General features: G+C 44.1%; 1 protein-coding gene across 1 annotated transcript; it reads right to left on the bottom strand.

Annotated features, from left to right (window-relative positions):
* Positions 1–4,228: 4,228 nt before the first annotated feature.
* Positions 4,229–13,648, bottom strand: LOC129828492 (homeobox protein MOX-1-like). The gene is made up of 3 exons (XM_055889526.1): positions 12,744–13,648; positions 7,048–7,220; positions 4,229–5,013 (listed from the first exon to the last, which is right to left on the bottom strand). Exons 1-3 carry the CDS (start codon positions 13,231–13,233, stop codon positions 4,891–4,893), a joined length of 786 nt encoding a protein of 261 aa, XP_055745501.1. The 5' UTR covers positions 13,234–13,648; the 3' UTR covers positions 4,229–4,890.
* Between the last annotated feature and the right edge of the window lie 9,268 nt (positions 13,649–22,916).

Raw genomic sequence — 22,916 nt, 5'->3', positions numbered from 1 at the left:
CGACTGTTGACATCTAGTGGAAGCCTTGGGAAGTGCAACATTACCAATATCCCACTGTATCTTCAATAGGAGCTGAGTTGAAAATCGACCAACCTCAGATTTCCCACTTCCTGGATGGATTTTTTCTCAGGTTTTTGCCTGCCTGATGAGTTCTGTTATACTCACAGACATCATTCAAACAGTTTTAGAAACTTAAGAGTGTTTTCTATCCAATACTAATAATAATATGCATATATTAGCAACTATGACATAGGAGCAGGCCATTTACTCTGGGCACCTCTGTGCACCTTTCATCCAAGCTACTCAATACTGCCCCTTCAGCCATAAGAAGTTAATTACTATATTGTAATTATTTCGCACACTATGGCCTATTTATTGCCTTACCTCCCTTATCCTACATCATTTGCACACACTGTATATAGACTTTTTCTATTGTATTATTGACTATATGTTTGATTATTCCATGTGTAACTCTGTGTTGTTTGTGTCACACTGCTTTGCTTTACCTTGACATGGTCGCAGTTGTAAATGAGAAACGGTTCTCAACTAGCCTACCTGGTTAAATAAAGGTGAAATAAATAAAATAAAAAAATAAAAAATTGGTATATATTATTATGAGGTGAATGACTCATTCAAAACTTTCGATATAATGGTAATGTAGGCGCCATGATCACAAATACAGTACAACCTTTTTTGTATATAGTAGTGGTGGGTTGCCCTAAATCTCTTTAGTTTAAATCTGCATTATGTCACTTTTTGGGCAACCTGACCAAATTCACATAGAAATGTGAATTAGGGATCTGTCATTCTTATTGAAAGAAAGTCTAAGAGGCAGTATATCTGTTCTATGTGTGTTATTTCTAAGCTTCCCATTCTTAAATTATGTTTTTGCGTCTTTTACTTTTGTTTTTGTACAGCAAACAGCTGAAAAACAGTATTTTTGGATTATAGAAAATATATCCCCCAGCAGTTTAGATGGAACAATGATTCTCTACACTATACTTGCTTGTTTTGTCACATAAACTGAAATCAGGCAAACTTTTCAAATTTTAGCAGCCAGGAAATGGCAGAGTGATTTCTGCATAGTGCACCTTTAAATATAGAAATTAGGTCCATTTGGCAGCTTTCACAGTTAGTGTTTTCAGAAAACTTCTCTTCTTTGCTTTGAAAGGCCGTTGAAAGAATGCTCCCGTTGCCTTGCGTTGCAGGATGAAGTCACCAGCTGCTCATCCAAATGTTTTCTTACCAGCGACTTTACTGAGATACCCACAGAAAAAGGTCATATTCACAAAGCCGCAAGACTGGAGTAATTTAAAGAAGGTCCTTCTTCCACTAAAGTCTGCTTTCAAAATCAGAGCTGGATGGATATTGACGGAATGGCCCCTATCCTTATTTTTGGAAGCCACCCCAGCAACTTTTATTTTAATTTCTGTGCCACTGTCAACTAGGATTTTGCCAGAGAAGGGAAATGACGATGATCTTAGAACTCAATGTTGCATGACTTCTCCACTGCAGTTCTTTCAAAGTTCCTAGAGAGAATGCTTCTGGTAAATTAATCAAATCGAATAAGATATACAAGATTAACCAGGATGAAAGAAAACATTTGTACTCTTTTTGTCATTGTTGCAATAATTCACTGTGATAAGTGGAAGGAATATCTAGTGTTTCAATGTTTTTGGCAAACATATGGCTCCGGCAGAACACAATACCATCCAATTAAATGTAATCCATAAATTTGGCCACCCTGTACCTTTTAAAGAAACCTTACTGGTACTAGAGCAACATTCCAAGTTCATTGGTTTACTTAAGTGATATTAATACTATCATTACAATTGGACATAGTTCATTTTGACTACTATTACCGCTAATACAATAATAGTCCCTAATAGGGACCCAGTGCGGAGGAAGTGATGAGAGGATCAGCTCAGAGCTTTCCCATCCCCAGCAGATGCTGCGCAGCCTCACCGGGTCAGTGCTACAGTCACACTTGACCCCTATACCGTGGGTGTGTATGGAACCTCTCCCCCAGTTGGTGGAACAGAAAGGGCAATAACCTCCAAAGTCTTTGTTTGGGCCGGCCAGGCTGAGCATAGGCCGGCCATTGTAAGTCCCCGGACTCCTATGCTTTACCTCTTGTTTTCTTTGGGAAGCAGGAAATTGGATGACTGGCTACCTGCTACAACAACATCCTGTACTTGAGAAGCCGTCTTTTCACCCATACCCACCTATTATTTCCCCTTTCCATCATACGCAAGTGGTCAGCCAGCAGACTTCTGGTTCCTAGGGGCCCTCGTGTGGGCTTGTCTGAGTTCCACTCGGGTTGAGATCAAATTGGCCCCAGCCAGATGCTTCCGTTGAAAATAGTTTGGGGGCCAAATAGGGCTTTAGGAGCCAGATTCCACCTTGTCAGGTTAACGGTGCTTTGTGAGCTGATTGAAATGACAGTGATGATGGTGTGCAAAGCGAATGTGATCCTTCAAAAAGCAGGCTCAGATTCACTGTACCACGTTAGATAAATGTACTTCCATCATAGTGATCTTTTGGGGGTTTATTGCTATTAGGAAGAACACCAGAACAGACAAATTCTCAGTGTAAAAACATCCTAGAAGATTATTCTAATATATACCAGGTTTTGTGTGGGTGCAAATCAGTCTAATCAGATCCTACTTAGACATGCTCTGTAACTTTGGCAACTATTAAGTATTTTTTAAACCTCTCGCTTTGGGCTGGATGTGTCAATGTGTAGTTCACACATAATCTGATTTATCATTTGGCAGCTTTCACAGTTAGTTCACACATAATCTATGAGCAGAATTATTGTTTAACCTCAATTAGTCACAAAATCCCTAGTTTGAAAGCGGCTGTTTTCTTGGGAGCTGTGCTGTGCCAGCCCCCTAGCAATTCGAGTTGCCAGCCAATGAGCTTCAGCCGCTCGCCATTCGAGTGACAGCTAGCAAGCAGAGTGAGAGAGAGAGAGCAATGATGTGGTGCACACAGTATCTTCACATATGTGACTTGGTATACAATGTTCGGGCACTACTTTTGGCTCGGAGAACTACTTTCAGAACTCCTAGCTAAAAAGTTCACAAATGTACCGGATAATCTCTTTAAAGGACGACTGTACTTTCTAATTTTTAGATTTGGTTATTAAGAAATGCTATGACTGAATTCAAACGTGACTTGGTTTTAGGGTTTGGTTTGATGTGGGTGTGTCTTGTGTGTGTTAGCAGGTGGGAAGAGTTAGCCATATAATTTTGCAATTAGCTTCAGCCAACTGGTGTGTGACAGTGGAAAAGTTGGTTTGACTTTGGATATCTTATCTCTGTGGATAGTTAGGGGCCGTCAATAAGTTACACAATGTAAATTGGACAATATTTTCACGTTGCACATATTTGAGTTGTTTCTAATATTTGTATATGAATTTCTACAATTTATAGTTGGTTTGAGGTTTTTATGTCATTGACATTGGGAGCTATTGACCTTTAAAAATGTTGTCCCATGTACATTGTGTAATTTACTGATGGTCCCTAATTAGCCCCATAGGGATATCAAATGTCAAACCAAATTGTCCATGGGCATTACGATCAGGTCGTGTGCAACTGCGCTCCAAATTGATGATACTTGGGTGCTGCCAGCTTTAAGCAGGATTGAAATAAACCCAACCCAAGGAAAACTCTTACGGTACCCTTCATTCTGTGACATAAAATGTTTCCTATCATCTCGCGAATCTCCATTTTGGACGAGACTGACTTTATGACCAAAATTATCCTATTTTCACTTTGAAGTAAATTTTGACACTAGAATAAAGGTTTCTGACATATCGATGCCACATAAGCCATTTTCAAAACAAGAAGTTGCTTTTTAGGGGCAGCTGTATTTTGTATTTCTCTCTCTCTCTCTTTTTCTCGCTGTGTCTCTCTCTGTCCATCTCTCTCAAATCAAATCAAAGTGTATTTGTTACCGTACACAGATTTGCAGATGTTATTGCAGGTGCAGCTCTCTCTCTCTCACACACACAGACAGGAAAAGAAAGAAAGGACAGTTGTGATAGAGACAGACGTCTGCAGACAGTTACCTATCAATGCCAAAGCATGGGCTATGTCCTATAGTCGTGCCAAGAAGCTCCATGCACTGTCACTTCATAACTCACATGTGGCTGGTTTGGAAGAAATTATCCATGTTTATTTTTTATTTTTTATGATTTATTAATTTTTGCAGATTTCAAATGGCAACATCTGTGTTTTATCAATATCATTCAAATGTTTAAAAAAAAAAGAAAGAAAGAAGAAAAGTACAAAAAAAGTGTATTCTAGGAAAAACCTGACAACACAACTTTGAATACAATCAGATTTTGGGGCACTTAAGGCTTGGCAACGCTGAAACGGTTTGAGTGTCTGCAGGTGGCTGTAGTGAAGCGTTGAGGGCCATGATTACGATGCGAGAACTGAGGAGATGTCCTCGAACAAAATCCAATCGCAGACCTGGCATGTCATCACTGAGCAGCAAGCGCTCACCTGGGAAGGGTGATAAACTCTGCAGCTAGCTAAAATTGAGCCATTCCTTCGTTTGTTTATTGCACTACTCCAGCGCAGTCAATGCTCCAGGAGTTAGATTGTAGGGAATACAGAAAATGTTACAACCCCTTTGAAGTTAGATCTAATATTGTCCTCATTTGACAGAGAAGTAAAAAAAAAAAAAAAAGACTTTGGACATTGGCAGACAGAGCACTACAGTATTTACAATCGCAAACACATTGGGGTTCAGACTGCGTACAAAGTCTCTAGAAATGCTTTGTTCCAGCAGCTGACTCTCCAGGGATATTATAGGATGTCTTGTGTTCTCTATAGATGTCCAGGTGGTGTTTGAGGGCCTCCTCTCCTCTCTATGTGTTCACTCTGAGCTGGGTGAGGCAGCAGAGTCTATGTCGTCTGTCTCCAGGTCGTTAGGGGAAGCAGGCTGTCCCCCTTTCACTCTCTTCCACTTCATCCTTCTGTTCTGGAACCACACCTTCACCTACAGGACATAAACAGGAAGTGTCACTACATTTTCTACATAGTGATATATATATATTGTTTGGGATACCGAGTGAGCTTGTTCTGATCATTTTCCATATGTTCATATCGTAATGTTTATTATAAATAAGCCCAATCCCACAACTTTTCACACGAGTTCAGTACATCCTTCGGGTGGGTGTTTCTTTGTGGTGCTTGTGAAGCGCGTGCAGTCTCGGTGTAAAGTACGAATTTAGGTTTGGATTACAGTTAAAGTCAGTATCATATCGTCTCTGTCTGATGAAGACCTTGTAACTCAATTTTTGTTTCGATTTTTTTGAAAGCAGCGACTCCCCTCAGTGTACTCTGTACATTTCATGACTCTAGGACCAATAAAATGGGTTCAAAATAGCTTCTGAAATTTCATAATTGTATGTTCATTAGTGGGCAAATATGCCACTTTTTTTCCATTTCCTGAAAGGTATCCGATTCGTAGATGAGAGGTTGTCATCAGACAGCATCCATATGTAGGTAAGCAGTAGCTAATGAGCTCTCTGGATCATTCTACAATATCACTGACATGACTTATGACATCATTTCCTTGGACCCAGTCAGTCGCTATCCTGTGTCGACTGGATCCACATGCTCAGGGGAGGGCAGTGCCTGACCTCCGCGCATCCCTCTCAGCATTCCCCACGGCAACACTGGGACAGACTAATCTGTTCCCACACTATGTTTATGAAGACTGTCCCCTCGTCTGATACTGTCTGCCACTCGTGACTGAAGGAACGTCAGTCTGCCAAGATGTGTAGGATGTGTCGGGGGGGGGGGGGGGAATCACCAAAAAGTTGAGCCTGGGTTGCAATGGGACTCAGAGCCCGGAATGTAGGGCTGGAACCTAGCTGGCCTTGAGCATCAGAGGCCTGGGAAATTCATCTAAGAGCAGGCTATGTGCGGTCACTGAGAAACTATGGGCTCGTTAGGAGGAGTGGGGAGTGGGGACAGGGGCTGGAAATGGGGAGAGGAACAGAGGAGACTGCCAAGTCCTTACAAATGTTTGCCTTGTCTCACCAGGTTCTAAGATCTGCTGCCCAAACACAAAGGAAGGCTTCAAACGTCCCCTGCTCCGGTTGGTCACCTATTAGGATGAGTGCTAATTAACAAGAAACGAACTGAGCCAGTAGTTGTAGGCTGCAGAGACTCAACTATGTTCCAGCTCTCTATTTCAAGAGCATTGTTAAATATAAGTCCGTTTTTAAAAATAATTTGTAGTTAATAATATTACCCTTTAAATCACATATTCTCATCCAATCAACAGGCTGTTCTCTTATTTGTCAGGCAATCAGCTGAAAACATCCGCTTTTTTCATAGACCTCTTCTTTCTATTCCTTGGGAAAATGTATGCTTGTAGATCACTAAATACTGTCATTGTGTAGAAACATTCTGGTATAGGTGTTGTGCGCTTCATGCCAGCGGTAGAAAAAGTACCCAATTGTCATACTTGAGTAAAAGTAAAGATACCTTAATAGAAAATGACTCAAGTGAAAGTGAAAGTCGCCCAGTAAAATACAACATGAGCAAAAGTCTAAAAGTATTTGGTTTAAGTATCCAAAGTAAATGTAATTGCAAAAATATATCGAAAGAAAAAGTTAAAGTATAAATAATTTAAAAATCCTTAAATTCAACAAACCAGATGGCACCATTATTATAATATTTTTTTGTTGTTGAATGTATACATAGCCAGGGGCACACTCCAACACTCAGATATAATTTACAAACGGAGCATGTGTGTTTAGTGATTCTGACAGATCAGAGACAGTGGGGATGACCAGGGATGTTCTCTTTGACCATTTTCCGGTCCTGCTAAGCATTCAAAACGTAACGAGTACTTTTGGGTGTCCGGGAAAATGTATGGAGTAAAAAGTACATTATTTTCTTCAGGAATATAGTGAAGTATAAAGTATAAATAGTCAAGTAAAGTGCAGATACCACAATAAACTACTTAAGTAGTACTTTAAAGTATTTTGTTTAACTCAAGTTTGATGATCTTCATTACCTGTCTCTCTGTGAGGTCCAGGTTGACGGCGATCTCGTAGCGACGCAGTCTGGTCAGGTAGTTGTGGTGGGTGAACTCTGCCTCCAGTTCCCGGAGCTGCTCTTTGGTGAACGCTGTACGCTCTTTCCTCGCTTTGCAGTTAGAGTCCACCTTGAAGTTGGAGTCCTGGATATCTGGAGGACATCGGAAGAGGAGAGAATTGTTATTTCATTAGCACTGCGTGATTAGCCTCTGCTATGATATGCAGTAGTGTTGAGAAATAATTCTGTAAAATTCCGTGCACGCCAGTTATCCACATCAGGAAAATAATCCTTCAACAACAGGAATTGTGAATTATTATGTGGATTATAATGAATGGACATTTTTGAAGGAGTTGATACATTTTCTGTTAGGGCAAATCAAGTCTGAAATTTCAAAGTGCACATTTCAAACTTTAGAAGCCTTTTTTAAACACAAATACACTACAAGTTTGCATTTCCTGCTTCGCAGGAAAGTTCTCATCAACAGATGAGTGATCAAATTAAGATCCTACATCTATACCTGCATTTATGTGTTGAAGGAGTACCACTTAGGCCTACAATGTCTTGCCGTGTACATTGGTTTTGAACTGAATTTGGACACAAGTTGAGTGGTTTGTCTGTCTGGTACTAGGCCGTTTCGCAAAGAAGAGGTCAACCAACAAGTCTTTCGAGGCTCTAGTCGTACACTCAGAGAGCGACCGGAACCACACCCTACGTGAGACCTCCGTGACCTGAAGTCCCACTCACTGAGTTACCTCCCTAACCACCGGTGCCGCAGTCAAGTCAACGCTCCTTTGCCCTACAACAGGGGCCACCTAACCAGGAGGCAGAGGGCTTGAGTTAGAGAGGAATGCAGCGGAACATCGTTAAACCCTCTAACAAAAGAACAAAGGTGGGGATTTGTCCGGCTCAAGCGTGTGCATCTCTGGGAAGATGGGAAGACTTCCCCTCGTGGGCCAGAGGAGAGGAGGCTGAGGGCCATGGCACAGTAACTCACACACAAGCTGTCAGCCTCGCCAGCCTCTGGAAAATAGGAAGCCTTCTCACCCGTGTAGCAGAGCATAGGAAAGAGTAATTATGACATCATGTGCTGTAATTACCACGGTATTCATATATGTGTGCATTGTGTTTATTGATTTAGTCTCATTATAGGTTAATAAAGTTTGTATGACAAATTTGTACGACAGGGAATATGAAGGCTATTGTAAAATGTACAGTATATTAGGATAGAAAATACTGTACATGAAAGACATTTAATAATTCCTTGTTAAAAATCTCAACTTTATATTAAATGGAATGATTCTAGCTAACAATTCTGCATAGGTAGCGACACTAGCTGCTGATGTAATCTTGAAAAAAATTGTTATAATTTGTCAAAGTGAGAAGTTCTGCTTTGTACTTGCCAGAGCGTGAGGCCAGACTGTGAAATTAACTGCAGCGCCTGGTCCAGATGTGACTGGGCAGATCCAGACTCTGTGTGTGTGTGTGTGTGTGTGTGTGTGTGTGTGTGTGTGTGTGTGTGTGTGTGTGTGTGTGTGTGTGTGTGTGTGTGTGTGTGTGTGTGTGTGTGTGTGTGTGTGTGTGTGTGTGTGTGTGTGTGTGTGTGTGTGCGTGCGTGCGCACGTGTGTGGGAACGTGCGTGTGTGTGTGTGTGTGTGTGTGTGTGTGTGTGTGTGCACATGTGCCCGCGTCCTTCATCAGACACACTGTGTGTGTGTGTGCACATGTGCCGTGTCCTTCAGTATGTGCTCGCATGTGTGTGTTTGCATGCGTCTTTGCCTTGCGTGTGCTTAGCCATGGGAAGTAGGGGTACCCCCAACCCAAAACATCTTCCCGCAGCCAAGACTCCCATTCAGAGAGACCAACCTACCAACCTGTGGTCTATAATGCCTCATGTTGAGAACGCTGTATTATCATAATTAAAACCCAGATAAGGGAAACTTGTTCTACGTATGCTGCTAGACTCTGGCCTGGTGAGGAGGAACTGAGTAGAGAGCAGGTTTAGCATGCTGAACACCTGGCAGGACAGATTTAAATGGCACACACACTGGCCTTCACTAAACAGGCCCCAATAAATATCCTGCACAGCCAGAGCCCGTAAACTGGAGGGGAGCAACTCCTGCACCCAGCGGGACGCCGTAACACAAACAGCATTTGGCATTTCTGGGAGATGGTGCAAAAGTAATTTGTCTTAATTAAACACTGAATTAAGCCGGTTGTAAACAAGTGGGTTTTCAGACTCAAACAGAAATTAAAAGGACTGTTTAATTGACAACGTGATTAGTTGGTGTATTAAAGTGGGTGCCAAGGTTTATGAACGTAATAAAACACATGTATCTCCAAGATCTTTTTCTTCACAGTAACATTTTTTAAATATGTTTCATAGCGGAGTGGTAATATGTATATTAAAGTTCTTACTGAACGTGTTAAGAGACAAGTTGTTATAAAGTTGATAAGTTAACAATGATGTTGGTTCAGGCCAATGGATCAAAATCACCCTGCAATGTTCGTAGGTTGAGCAGCACTATAAACCTGTTCTAAATACAAATAGTTACATAACAGGCTCTCACACGTTCCAGTATTAGCACAACAAGGTTCAATAAAGTGAAATGGCTGGCTGTGATAAGTATCATATTAAAAGCATTTAAGTGTCCACTATTCAAATTGCAGCACTATTGTAATGGAGTTGGATAAATACAGACGCAGTATACCTTACTTTGCTTGATTCAGATAAAACAGAGCTTGTCTAAACTAGTTCTTACGATGGCTTATAAAATGTATTCAAACCTGTCGATAGACCTGACATTCCTTCAGCCAAAACATGTAATAATCATCAGTAGAGGTTGAACCTTTTGAAACGGTTGAAAGTATGAATGAAGGTGAATCCATCACCATGTCTTAGAGCTAGCTATATGCTTGTATACAACCTGGCCTCAGAGCATTTTGTAGTATTCTTTATGTAAATCCAAGACACTCCATTTATTATGATATGCTATGCATTAGAATTTGTAGGATATGTTACGAATTGCAATTCGTCCAATATGTTACGAATTTGGAAACCGTATGATATGTTACAATTTCCAATTTGTTGTTGCTAATGTTAGCTAGGTGGCTAGGTGGCTAATGCTAATGTTAGCTAGCTGGCTAACGTTAGCTAGACTAGGGGTTGGGCTTAGGGTTGAGGTTAGGAGTCTTAGCTAAAAGGGTAAAGGTTAGAGTTAGCAAGGGTTGTCTAACATGCTATGTACAGTAGGTGCAAAGTAGCTAAAAAGTAATAAGTAGTTGCAATGTTGCGAATTAGGTAAAATGCTAAAGTTGTCCATGATGAGATTTGAACACCCTCCTTTAGTTTTTTTGCCTTAAGTAACCTCATGTCTTATGTAACCATACCAAACGTGACATATCATACTAATTTGAGTGTCATGGATTTGCATTTACTATGTTACGTCTAGTCTATGAGACCAGGCTATTATATTCTGTAGCATTGTGTCAATGCCATAGATCCCTTTCCTGCAGTCAAATTATCTAGTTGCCACATGGGTGGAATGTTATTCATATTTCTTCAAATTTCATCATTAATAAAAATTCAAAAAATTAACTGCCAAAAATCTGGTCAAACTATTTTGTTATATTTCAGTCTTCTGTGAAGTATATAAAGTGTAATATTGGGATGCAAACTCAAAATTAAATACATTTCAACTCTATATCTGACATGGTACAGGTGTCTGCTTTTTTTAAAAGCAGAATACTTTTCTTTCAAAGTAGATTGAAGACTACCAAGAACCACTCTGTATGACGCTGATTTACCCCGCTGCAGTAAACGTTTAATACGGGTATTTTCCCAATACTAGGTAAAGGATTCATTGCGGGTTTAAATGGTCATCTATGAAATACTGGGCCGATGCAGTGGTCAACCAAGTTGCATGTGTTCAGTGGGAGATTCTGTTACACCTTAATGACAGGAAAATGTCAATGGATAGGAATGTAAAAGCGGGGTTGCAGGCAAGTGATTTTACCAGACGTGGTCTGGCATGTTTTCACTGGAGTGAGGGAGAGTTACAATAAGGTAACACAAGAAATGGGAAAAAATCTATATTTCTCCAATTAAGTGCCTAAGGCCTGTGTCTGCTGCCCTATGAAGGAGACCTCACATTAGACACGTTTATCGAATAGTGTCTTCAAGCCCTAAGTGATATTCTAAAGTGAGTATTGCATTTTAGATTTGGCCATCCTAATATAGCCAGTAGCCACTCGATTACTGATCGAGGAGGTAATACATTTATTTATCTTCAAACAATGTCCCCCATTCTAGAGAGGTTTGAAAGTTTGGCTTCCATAGCATGGCTGGAAGCTGAAGGGAATGCCTATAGCAGATGTGCTGAAAAAAAGTGTGGTTCACTTTTCCTCTCTTTCAGCTGGCATGAAATTGGGAGTATATTTCAATAACATATCCACAGCTAGAAAATAAATATAAATAGTTCCCAGTGCCATTAACTAAAATGGCCGGTCATTAAAAAGTGTGTGACTTTTAGGAATTAGCACTTCATGGATATCAGTTACTGCATTAGAAATTTGTTTTGATTTCCTGTCACTGAATGACATGAGATAAGAGGAATAGATTAGTGAACAATTACAATTCTTTTTTTTTAAGTTAGAAGACTAAACTCTTCACTGAGAATTTGAATATGGCCCTGAACTGAATCATAAATTCATATTTTTTTCCCCCAGTGAATTCTTTCACTTGCATTTGTGTTGCATCAGAAATAATGGTGACCGGTATAATATCACCATGATATTTAAACATAGTTCCTTAAGTGTCTTTCCCTACGAGCCAAACTTAAGAAATATCCGTTGGTCTTTTGCTGTCATATCATTGCTTACGGTAACAAGTTTACATCAATAATCAATGGGGAATTGCGAGTAATTAACAAGTTTCCTTTTGGTGTTGATATTAAATTGAATAGTTCATGGAGCTTCTAATACTTTTAATAGTAGTACTTATAAAGACATCTAATGATATATTTGCTATCGTGGACCATGATACTATATATCGCAAGAATATGAGATACGCCAAGCTTGTTTTGCTGACAAAACATCTCATTTGATTTATACTGTCCATATCCTGAAAGCCCGTCACGACTCAATGAAACAAAGGATACACGAATGCAACAAAGAGTTACAGTAGATGTTGCATTTGTCATTTCAACATTTTAAGAGCCCTCAAAACAATGAGAGGATGCAACTGGTCCACTCGGAGTGTGTCTTGAGCACCAAGTGTCGTCACCTTTCGCATACCTATCTGTTGAGGCTCTCGGTTGACTGTCTTTTGGTGAGGAAACAGATACAGAGATTCCGTCCCATTGTCAGCAACGACATGGGGCATTAGTGAATGTGATACTGTATCGTGGTCCACTGGTAAAGTAGTCTGGTGAGAGTTTCCCTGCAGAATAACACATCTGTCGAGCGTATTCAGGAGGAAAAAGGGGTTTGTCGAAATGAATGTCGACTCTGGGAATCATGTTTTAATTTCTGTCTCTGCATGGCATTTGACTTGAATTTGCACGCTATGTAGGCCTGCTGAAGTGGTCGCCCATGTCTTTTCCCACATCTTTTCAGTCATGGTATTTATCAGCAGCACACCCCAACTGATCCCGTCATGACGTATCATTGACTCACCTATTACGTCCCTCTTCCTCTTGGAGCTCTTCTTCTCTGTGTCGGCCGATGCCATGCTCTGTGGCGAGTACTCCCCCTTCAGACACCTGGGCACTGCCCCTGGCAGCCTCTCCCCACCTGTGCTGTCCATCTCTCCCCCTACGCCCCCCACAACTCCTCCACCAACCACGGCCACGGGCGTCACCCGACAGGCCTCCTGCCCCCGGCCCCGCGTCTCACAGGGGGGGAACTGCCAGTCGGCCCTCTGGAAGCCCGCATGGGGCTCTTGGTAAAGTCTGTCGTCGCGGGGGTAGGCGGTGTGGGACGCGGGCACCAGGCAGGAGGTGGAGAAGTCTGTATAGGAAAGGTACTCAGGCTTCTGGTGCAGGGAGAAGGGGGCCTGCTGGTAGGGCGACTGGAGCCCCGCTCCGGGGTGAGGGTTCCTCACGCACCCCCAGATGGGGCTGCCGGGGTGGGCGCTCCGCATGCAGCTGCTGGTTGTCTGATCCATGGCGATAAACACAATAAACACTCCCTCACACACTTCTGGAGTGAAGTCCTTGCTGAGAGCTGAAAGTCCCTTCAGAGTGTTCTCTGGTTCTGTCAATATGGGGCAATATCCACTTCAGCTTTTTGATTTTAGAAGCACATCATCTCCCCAGCACATCCAACTCTGGAAGAAGTCACTCTCTCTCTTTGTCTGTCTGTCTTTCTGTCACTGACCGTGGCTTGTTGACTCTCCTCGGTCCAATGTGTAAGGATGGACACCTTCCTCTGGTTAAGTTGGTCTCTCTCTCTATCTCCCCGTCTTGCATGTGTAAAGTTGTAGAGAGCAGCACCTCACATGCACTCACGCGCACACAACCCGACCCGGCAAGTGGACAAGTGATCTGACTGGCTGTGCTGCTCGAGAAGTGTTAGGCTAACCCCTGCGTCCACACACACACTCACACACACACACAGAGACACACTCTCCTGACCGGGCTGGCTGTTTTCACAGTTCTGAGATATTCCTGACAAGTGGTCCCTCCTCCTTTTTTTAAACGCAGAGGTGGGAATGAGTGGCAAGTTTATGGAGTGTAACGTGAGCCTGCAGAGGAGGAGCTCTGGCGACCACATGTGGGTACCCTGCGACCAACCCCACCAACTCTGCCTCATCAACTATTAATCACAGGGGAAATGTTATATGCACATCTAATGGGCTTTCCAGACGTGCCGCGCTTTTAAAGGGACATTGTCTGTAAAATATAAACGCGAACACCCACATGGGAGTAAAGGTCCAGCAGGCGGATTATTCTACTCCTTAGCGTTTTTTTTGACACACAATTTGGCCCGACACTCTTTGGAGGAAAGTTGACCTCCACCCCTTCACTCTACACCCCTGATCCCAGTCTGTCTTCTCCAATCTACATTTTCGTCTCTCCGCATAAGCTAAAGTCCTTCTGTATGTGTTTAGTCTTGAGCCATACAGCCTAATCGGCCTGGCAGGATTCCACTTAGCTTTTGTGTGATAAGTCGGTTGGATTTGGTAGCTAACAACTCTCACACCTCTTTTAAGTACACTTTACTGTAGTGAGATGGAATACGGGATTTCAGAGCAGAGTTTTAGATTTGAAATGGTCTGTTGTTGATAATTCATTGTTCATTTTACTATGTATTATCTTGGAAAATGTTTTTCAAGATTTCTGATTGATTGTGGTTTTACTGTGTAATATTTCAAAAAAAATGTATTGAACCGTGACGTGCACTAAACTGTGACACTTGTGTCAGCTGGTTTTATTTACTCAGTATTTTCTGAGGAGTGAAAGATAATGAATCACCAAAAATATGTCTAAAAAATATATATTAAATATCCGTAAAATCAGATCTATATAACACTCAAAGCCCTTGGTTATGGTATTGTACAATAATGTTCTGAGTTATCATTGTATTTAAAATCCATTTCTACGTTGTTGCTCTGTTAGTTTTTTTTACCTCAAACTACCGTATTGCAGTTACAATTTCACTTTCTCCATTACCCACTAACTTTACACAACCACACTTCCACAGAGGAGAACTGAATGTTTCTGAGGAAACCTGACGTGTTCATAGTTTTAAGATGAGGCTCTGTTCCTCCTCTCCCTGTCCTCATACTGCTCCCGAGCTCTCTCAGCGGACCTCTCTCTCTCTCTCTCTCTCTCTCTCTCACACACACACATACACACACACACACACACACACACGCGCGCGCGCACAGCCTGCCTCAGTGAGAGTGTGAAGTTTTTTCGGTCACACACAACCCCATTCCATTTACCCAGCAAATAGTTGAGCTATGAAGCATCCTCTCGTTTTTACTGGCAATCTGGGTTCTAGCTCACCGCAGGGTGCAGGGGTTAGACGGCACTTGTGGTCTGACCGGGGGGCCATCTGTGTGTCATGGTCCATGTGTGTGTGTGTGTGTGTGTGTAATGAGTAAGTATAGCTATTGGTTTTAGCTACTGTTTATAGATTACAAATCTGTACCATTTGATTTATTCAAATCAACCAACTAACATGGTTCAACCCCAATTCCAATAATTCCTATTCCCTTGATGCCTATTTATTGTGTGTGTATGTGTGTGTGCGTGCGTGGTTGCTTGCCTGCATGTGTGTCAGTCACTCAAGTCTTCTTTAAAACCTGTCTCTGTCAGTCTGAGCCCGCAGTGTTTTGGGTTTTCATCTGATCCATCTTCATGACAGCAGTGGGATTAGTTCCTCAGTCTCTGCTGGCTGACAGGATGACCTGTACTGACCCATACTGCCCTAGGCTCCCTGGGCTGTGAGAGACAAGGCCTTATCTCTGCTGCTGGCCCTCTGAGAGAGGCCTTATTTAGGCTACTGTATTACAGTAGTAGTGTGGCCACACCAATCAGCCAGTACACAGATAATACTTGGTTTAAACCTGAGCTCTACATGAAGTGGGTAGTGGGTGGAGTTAGGCATCAGATCAAATCACAACAGATCCTAATAACTTCGTATCCTGTACCTTATCCTGCACCTTATTGTACCATATCCTGTAACTTTGACCCAAACTGTCAATGTGAAGCCAGCTCACACTGTAGCCTATCTCTACAGCAGGGCACACAGTAGAGTAGCCTATCTCTACACAACTGACTGACGTCCCTGAGTATCACTTACCAGAGGGGCACAGAGGTTGCGTGCCAAGAGATCAAACACAGAAAGTATGCTACAGGTCCTGTCAACCACACACTATGCATAATAGGAGAGTTCAGTATGTCTGCAGCTCAACACAACATCTCTGAGCACATTGCTGCGGTTGGCTACTTCAGGACAGACGTTTCAAAAACTCTGCGACATAAAGAAGGGACAAAGTGGGACAAAATAAGGACAGAAGAAAAGGGAAAGGGGGGAAAGGGGACATTAAGGTGAAGCAGTCCTCTAAAGACACAAAATACAATAATACAAGAAACAACACTTCTATTGCCTCTCCCTCTACGATACGCACTTCCGGGTTGGAGCGAGTAGTTGCATTCCGCTTTGCTCCACAGGTAGTATTACATTTCATTTCATTACAGTACAACAGTTTGATTTGTTTGATCTTAGCTGGCTACATAGCCGTCTTTGTATCCAAGATAATTGTGTAGTCTAGAGTAATTGTCGAGGTTACCTAGCCAGTTAGAGGTTACCTAGCCAGCTACACTTTCAAACAAAGTCAACAACGCAGCCACTGCTAGCTAGCCTATTTCACCAGCCAGCAGTACTATATCATTTTAGTCAATAAGATTTTTTGCAACGTAAGCTTAACTTTCTGAACATTCGAGACGTGTAGTCCACTTGTCATTCCAATCTCCTTTGCATTAGCGTAGCCTCTTCTGTAGCCTGTCAACTATGTGTCTGTCTATCCCTGTTCTCTCCTCTCTGCACAGACCATACAAACGCTTCACACCGCGTGGCCGCTGCTACTCTAACCTGGTGGTCCCAGCGCGCACGACCCACGTGGAGTTCCAGGTCTCAGGCAGCCTCTGGAACTGCCGATCTGCGGCCAACAAGGCAGAGTTCATCTCAGCCTATGCTTCCCTCCAGTCCCTCGACTTCTTGGCACTGACGGAAACATGGATTACCACTGATAACACTGCTACTCCTACTGCTCTCTCCTCGTCTGCCCACGTGTTCTCGCACACCCCGAGAGCTTCTGGTCAGCGGGGTGGTGGCACTGGGATCCTCATCTCTCCCAAGTGGACATTCTCTCTTTCTCCCCTGACCCATCTGTCTATCGCCTCCTTTGAATTCCATGCTGTCACAGTTACCAGCCCTTTCAAGCTTAACATCCTTATCATTTATCGCCCTCCAGGTTCCCTTGGAGAGTTCATCAATGAGCTTGACGCCCTGATAAGTTCCTTTCCTGAGGATGGCTCACCTCTCACAGTTCTGGGTGACTTTAACCTCCCCACGTCTACCTTTGACTCATTCCTCTCTGCCTCCTTCTTTCCACTCCTCTCCTCTTTTGACCTCACCCTCTCACCTTCCCCCCCTACTCACAAGGCAGGCAATGCGCTTGACCTCATCTTTACTAGATGCTGTTCTTCCACTAATCTCATTGCAACTCCCCTCCAAGTCTCCGACCACTACCTTGTATCCTTTTCCCTCTCGCTCTCATCCAACACTTCCCACACTGCCCCTACTCGGATGGTATCGCGCCGTCCCAACCTTCGCTCTCTCTCCCCCGCTACTCTCTCCTCTTCCATCCTATCATCTCTTCCCTCTGCTCAAACCTTCTCCAACCGATCTCCTGATTCTGCCTCCTCAACCCTCCTCTCCTCCCTTTCTGCATCCTTTGACTCTCTATGTCCCCTATCCTCCAGGCCGGCTCGGTCCTCCCCTCCTGCTCCGTGGCTCGACGACTCATTGCGAGCTCACAGAACAGGGCTCCGGGCAGCCGAGCGGAAATGGAGGAAAACTCGCCTCCCTGCGGACCTGGCATCCTTTCACTCCCTCCTCTCTACATTCTCCTCTTCTGTCTCTGCTGCTAAAGCCAATTTCTACCACTCTAAATTCCAAGCATCTGCCTCTAACCCTAGGAAGCTCTTTGCCACCTTCTCCTCCCTCCTGAATCCTCCTCCCCCTCCTCCCCCCTCCTCCCTCTCTGCTGATGACTTCGTCAACCATTTTGAAAAGAAGGTCGACGACATCCGATCCTCGTTTGCTAAGTCAAACGACACCGCTGGTTCTGCTCACACTGCCCTACCCTGTGCTTTGACCTCTTTCTCCCCTCTCTCTCCAGATGAAATCTCGCGTCTTGTGACGGCCGGCCGCCCAACAACCTGCCCGCTTGACCCTATCCCCTCCTCTCTTCTCCAGACCATTTCCGGAGACCTTCTCCCTTACCTCACCTCGCTCATCAACTCATCCTTGACCGCTGGCTACGTCCCTTCCGTCTTCAAGAGAGCGAGAATTGCACCCCTTCTGAAAAAACCTACACTCGATCCCTCCGATGTCAACAACTACAGACCAGTATCCCTTCTTTCTTTTCTCTCCAAAACTCTTGAACGTGCCGTCCTTGGCCAGCTCTCCTGCTATCTCTCTCAGAATGACCTTCTTGATCCAAATCAGTCAGGTTTCAAGACTAGTCATTCAACTGAGACTGCTCTTCTCTGTGTCACGGAGGCGCTCCGCACTGCTAAAGCTAACTCTCTCTCCTCTGCTCTCATCCTTCTAGACCTATCGGCTGCCTTTGATACTGTGAACCATCAGATCCTCCTCTCCACCCTCTCCCAGCTGGGCATCTCCGGCGCGGCCCACGCTTGGATTGCGTCCTACCTGACAGGTCGCTCCTACCAGGTGGCGTGGCGAGAATCTGTCTCCGCACCACGTGCTCTCACCACTGGTGTCCCCCAGGGCTCTGTTCTAGGCCCTCTCCTATTCTCGCTATACACCAAGTCACTTGGCTCTGTCATATCCTCACATGGTCTCTCCTATCATTGCTATGCAGACGACACACAATTAATCTTCTCCTTTCCCCCCTCTGATAACCAGGTGGTGAATCGCATCTCTGCATGTCTGGCAGACATATCAGTGTGGATGACGGATCACCACCTCAAGCTGAACCTCGGCAAGACGGAGCTGCTCTTCCTCCCGGGGAAGGACTGCCCGTTCCATGATCTCGCCATCACGGTTGACAACTCCATTGTGTCCTCCTCCCAGAGTGCTAAGAACCTTGGCGTGATCCTGGACAACACCCTGTCGTTCTCAACTAACATCAAGGCGGTGACCCGTTCCTGTAGGTTCATGCTCTACAACATTCGCAGAGTACGACCCTGCCTCACGCAGGAAGCGGCGCACGTCCTAATCCAGGCACTTGTCATCTCCCGTCTGGATTACTGCAACTCGTTGTTGGCTGGGCTCCCTGCCTGTGCCATTAAACCCCTACAACTCATCCAGAACGCCGCAGCCCGTCTGGTGTTCAACTTTCCCAAGTTCTCTCACGTCACCCCGCTCCTCCGCTCTCTCCACTGGCTTCCAGTTGAAGCTCGCATCCGCTACAAGACCATGGTGCTTGCCTACGGAGCTGTGAGGGGAACGGCACCTCCGTACCTTCAGGCTCTGATCAGGCCCTACACCCAAACAAGGGCACTGCGTTCATCCTGCTCGCCTCCCTACCTCTGAGGAAGTACAGTTCCTGCTCAGCCCAGTCAAAACTGTTCGCTGCTCTGGCACCCCAATGGTGGAACAAACTCCCTCACGACGCCAGGTCAGCGGAGTCAATCACCACCTTCCGGAGACACCTGAAACACCACCTCTTTAAGGAATACCTAGGATAGGATAAAGTAATCCTTCTAACCCCCCCCCCCCCCCCTTAAAAGAGTTAGATGCACTATTGTAAAGTGGTTGTTCCACTGGATATCATAAGGTGAATGCACCAATTTGTAAGTCTAAATGACTTAAATGTAAAATGTAAATGTATAATGGTGGATCAAACTACCCGAGCGAATATCAAACACATGTGATATCCAAACAACATGAAACAGTGACAATTTCTAGCGGGGAGAGGTTATGTTGGTTCCACCTGGCCCCCGAAATATACATGTGCTTAGGGGGTAGTGAGATAGGAGTTGTTACTGGACAGGGCCTTCGTCTGTGGAAGTTAGAGCTTCGCAGAGAAAAGCAAATTTAACAGTGTCCTCTAGTGGTCAAAACTGGTACAGTTGACATTCATCTTCCATTCCAGTTCAATGTGCATTTTCTCCTCAAATCGACAGGCAATGAATTAACCAAATATGTCATTCGTTATCAGGCAACTAGATAAGCTTGGTAATATTGAATGTTCGCTGAACGATGACTTGATTTGAGGGACACCTTTGACAAAGTAAGGCAGACAGCATGACCCTTGATAAAACAGGCCTATCCAGTGTTGTGTTAAAACTCTGTCTTAAATATTTTACATTGAAATGAGTTATGCAAAGGTAAGGCTGGGTAAGGTAAGGCTGGGTAAGGTAAGGCTGGTGTCCTATACAGTAAATGGTGGTACAGCAGATTGCACAACGTCTATTTGCGCTCCTACTGGACGTAAACTACAAGTGAAATGACTGTGCTCAATGCAATGGCACTTATACATGTAGATCCTTCAAACACCCACAAACAGGGAAACAGATCCCAATCAAAGGTGTTATCACGTGCTCCACTAAGGCAGTTATTTATCTTATAACTTGTCCTTGTGGTAAAAAATGATGTGGGTAAAACAAAGCGCAAATTAAAAGCATCGTAGCACCATTACGTGCAAAAACTCGACTTACCCTGTTGCGGCCCACTTTTTGGAAGCGAACCACTCGATTTCGTCTCTACGTTATATTGGCATCGAACATGTCACCCTCCCTAGGAGAGGTGGTGACCTCAACAATTAATTGTTAAAACGAGAGGCTGCCTGGATCTTTAACTTAAAGACCCTTGCTCCCTTCGGTCTCAACGTAGACTTTGATCTGAAGCCATTCTTGTGATTATTGTGATTTTGCTATTGTAAATGTTTGTAGGCTTATGTAGCAAAATTGTACCTATGATCGTACGCTATTCATTTATGTTTTTTGTATGCTTTTTTTAATATGAGAATTAACCAATGATATTAGGCCTCACCCGGCCATGATTACAGACACCCGCGTGTGTCTTTTAACACTATATAAACGAGTCACCCCGCAGTGTTCGTCATTATACCCTGATGACGACAGCTTGTCTGGCGAAACGTTGGAAATTACATTTTTGCATCTGAGCATCTAGGTTATGCAGCTTTCCTTTATGTTTCAACGGTAGATTACAGTATCTGGTCTGTACACACTCATTCTGTAGGCCTACCTGCACACGGGCCAGAGGAAACAAATCATCCAAGCTACAATTTATATTTTTAAATCAAACTTTACAACCTATACCAAAAGGTATTTACATTTCCAGCTATATTTCATGTCATGGTGTGGGTGGGTAACAGTGTCAGCCTTCTCTTAGATGTGTGTGTGTGTAGTGGTTTCTTTCAGTCTGTAACACACAGGAAACTAGATCCTATCTCGCCTCAGCTGGTTCTGATCAGGTTGGCTGTAGGACAGTTTAAAATGCAAAATAAATCACAACAAATGGCTGAGGGCCCTTTGGAATCCCCCCCATTGGCGTGGGTGACTGGCGAGGGTGGGTGACTGGCGAGGGTGGGTGGCTGGCGAGGGTGGGTGGCTGGCGAGGGTGGGTGTGGTGGATGGTAGCATTGCGTGTTCATGGAATACCTTCCTTCCTGTCAGTCTGTGTGTCTGTCTGTTCTCGTCCTGTTCCAAACAGCACCGGGCTGGACTTCCTCCTTGGGGGGCCGGACACTTTGAAGAGACGGACTGAGCGCGCGCCCCAGACGGTTCTCAGGATCAGGCTGGGCCAACAAACAGCCCAACAGGGAACACCCTCGCTGGGCCAAACACTTCCTTAAATGCCAACACCAACAAACACCTAGGGTTGGGTTTACACCCCCGAGACCCATGCAGGAGCAGAGCTGGTCTAGCGCCCATGCCAATGCCCCCCAGTACAGGTTTCCGACAACTAGAACTAGGCTTTGATATTGTAAACTGTGAACTTGAGACTTGTCCCGTGTCTGTGCAAAGGGATACATCTCCTGCTCTGCGCAGACAGTCGGTGATTCACTTTAGTGGTATAGCTTGTATATCTACTGGAACAAATAACAGAGTCTAAGATCTAAGATCAAAACACCTATCAAAGAGAAATGACCATGACAGGCCTGTACATTGTAGCCATGCTTACCACAGAAGCTGAAACATGTACAGCACTGTCCGCATGGGAAAGAAATTGGAATCTGAACAGTGGACGAGAAGCCATAGAAATGGTCTTTCTCTATCGTATAGTGAAATATCACATTTGCGTAAGTATTGCTCAGTCCTTTGCTGAAGCACCTCGGGCGGCGATTACAGTCTCGAGGCTTCTTGGGTATGACGCTACAAGCTTGGCACACCTGTATTTGGGTGAGTTTCTCCCATTCTTCTCCCCGCAGATCCTCTCAAGCTCTGTAACGTTGGAGGGGGGGGGGGGGGGGGAGTCGCTGCACAGCTATTTTCAGGTCTCTCCAGAGATGTTCGATCAAGTTCAAGTCTGGGCACTGGCTGGGCCACTCAAGGACGTTCAGAGACTTTTTCCGAAGCCACTCCTGCATTGTCTTAGCTGTGTGCTTAGGGTCATTGTCCTGTTGGAAGGTGAACATTCGCCCCCAGTCTAAGGTCCTGAGTGCGCTGAAGCAGGTTTTCATCAACGGTCTCTCTATACTTTTCTCTGTTCATCTTTCCCTCGATCCTGACTAGTCTCCCAGTCCCTTCCACTGAAAAACATCTCCAAAGCATGATGCTGCCACCACCATGCTTCACCGTAGGGATGGTGCCAGGTTTCCTCCAGACGTGACGCTTAGCATTTAGGCCAAAGAGTTCAATCATTGTTTCATCAGACCAAAGTATCTTGTTTCTTATGGTCTGAGAATCCTTCAGGTGCCTTTTGACAAAAACTCCAAGCGGGCTGTCATGTGCCTTTTACTGAGGAGTGGCTTCCGTCTGGCCACTCTACCATAAAGGCCTAATTGGTGGAGTGCTGCAGATATGGTTGTCCTTCTGGAAGGTTCTCTCATCTCCTCAAATGATAAACTCCGCAGCTTAGTCAGAGTGACCATCGGGTTCATAGTCATCTCTCTGACCA

Source organism: Salvelinus fontinalis, chromosome 30 (genome assembly GCF_029448725.1).
Source record: "Salvelinus fontinalis isolate EN_2023a chromosome 30, ASM2944872v1, whole genome shotgun sequence".
NCBI classification, from domain to species: domain Eukaryota; kingdom Metazoa; phylum Chordata; class Actinopteri; order Salmoniformes; family Salmonidae; genus Salvelinus; species Salvelinus fontinalis.
This window is presented reverse-complemented; position numbering and strand designations above follow the sequence as displayed.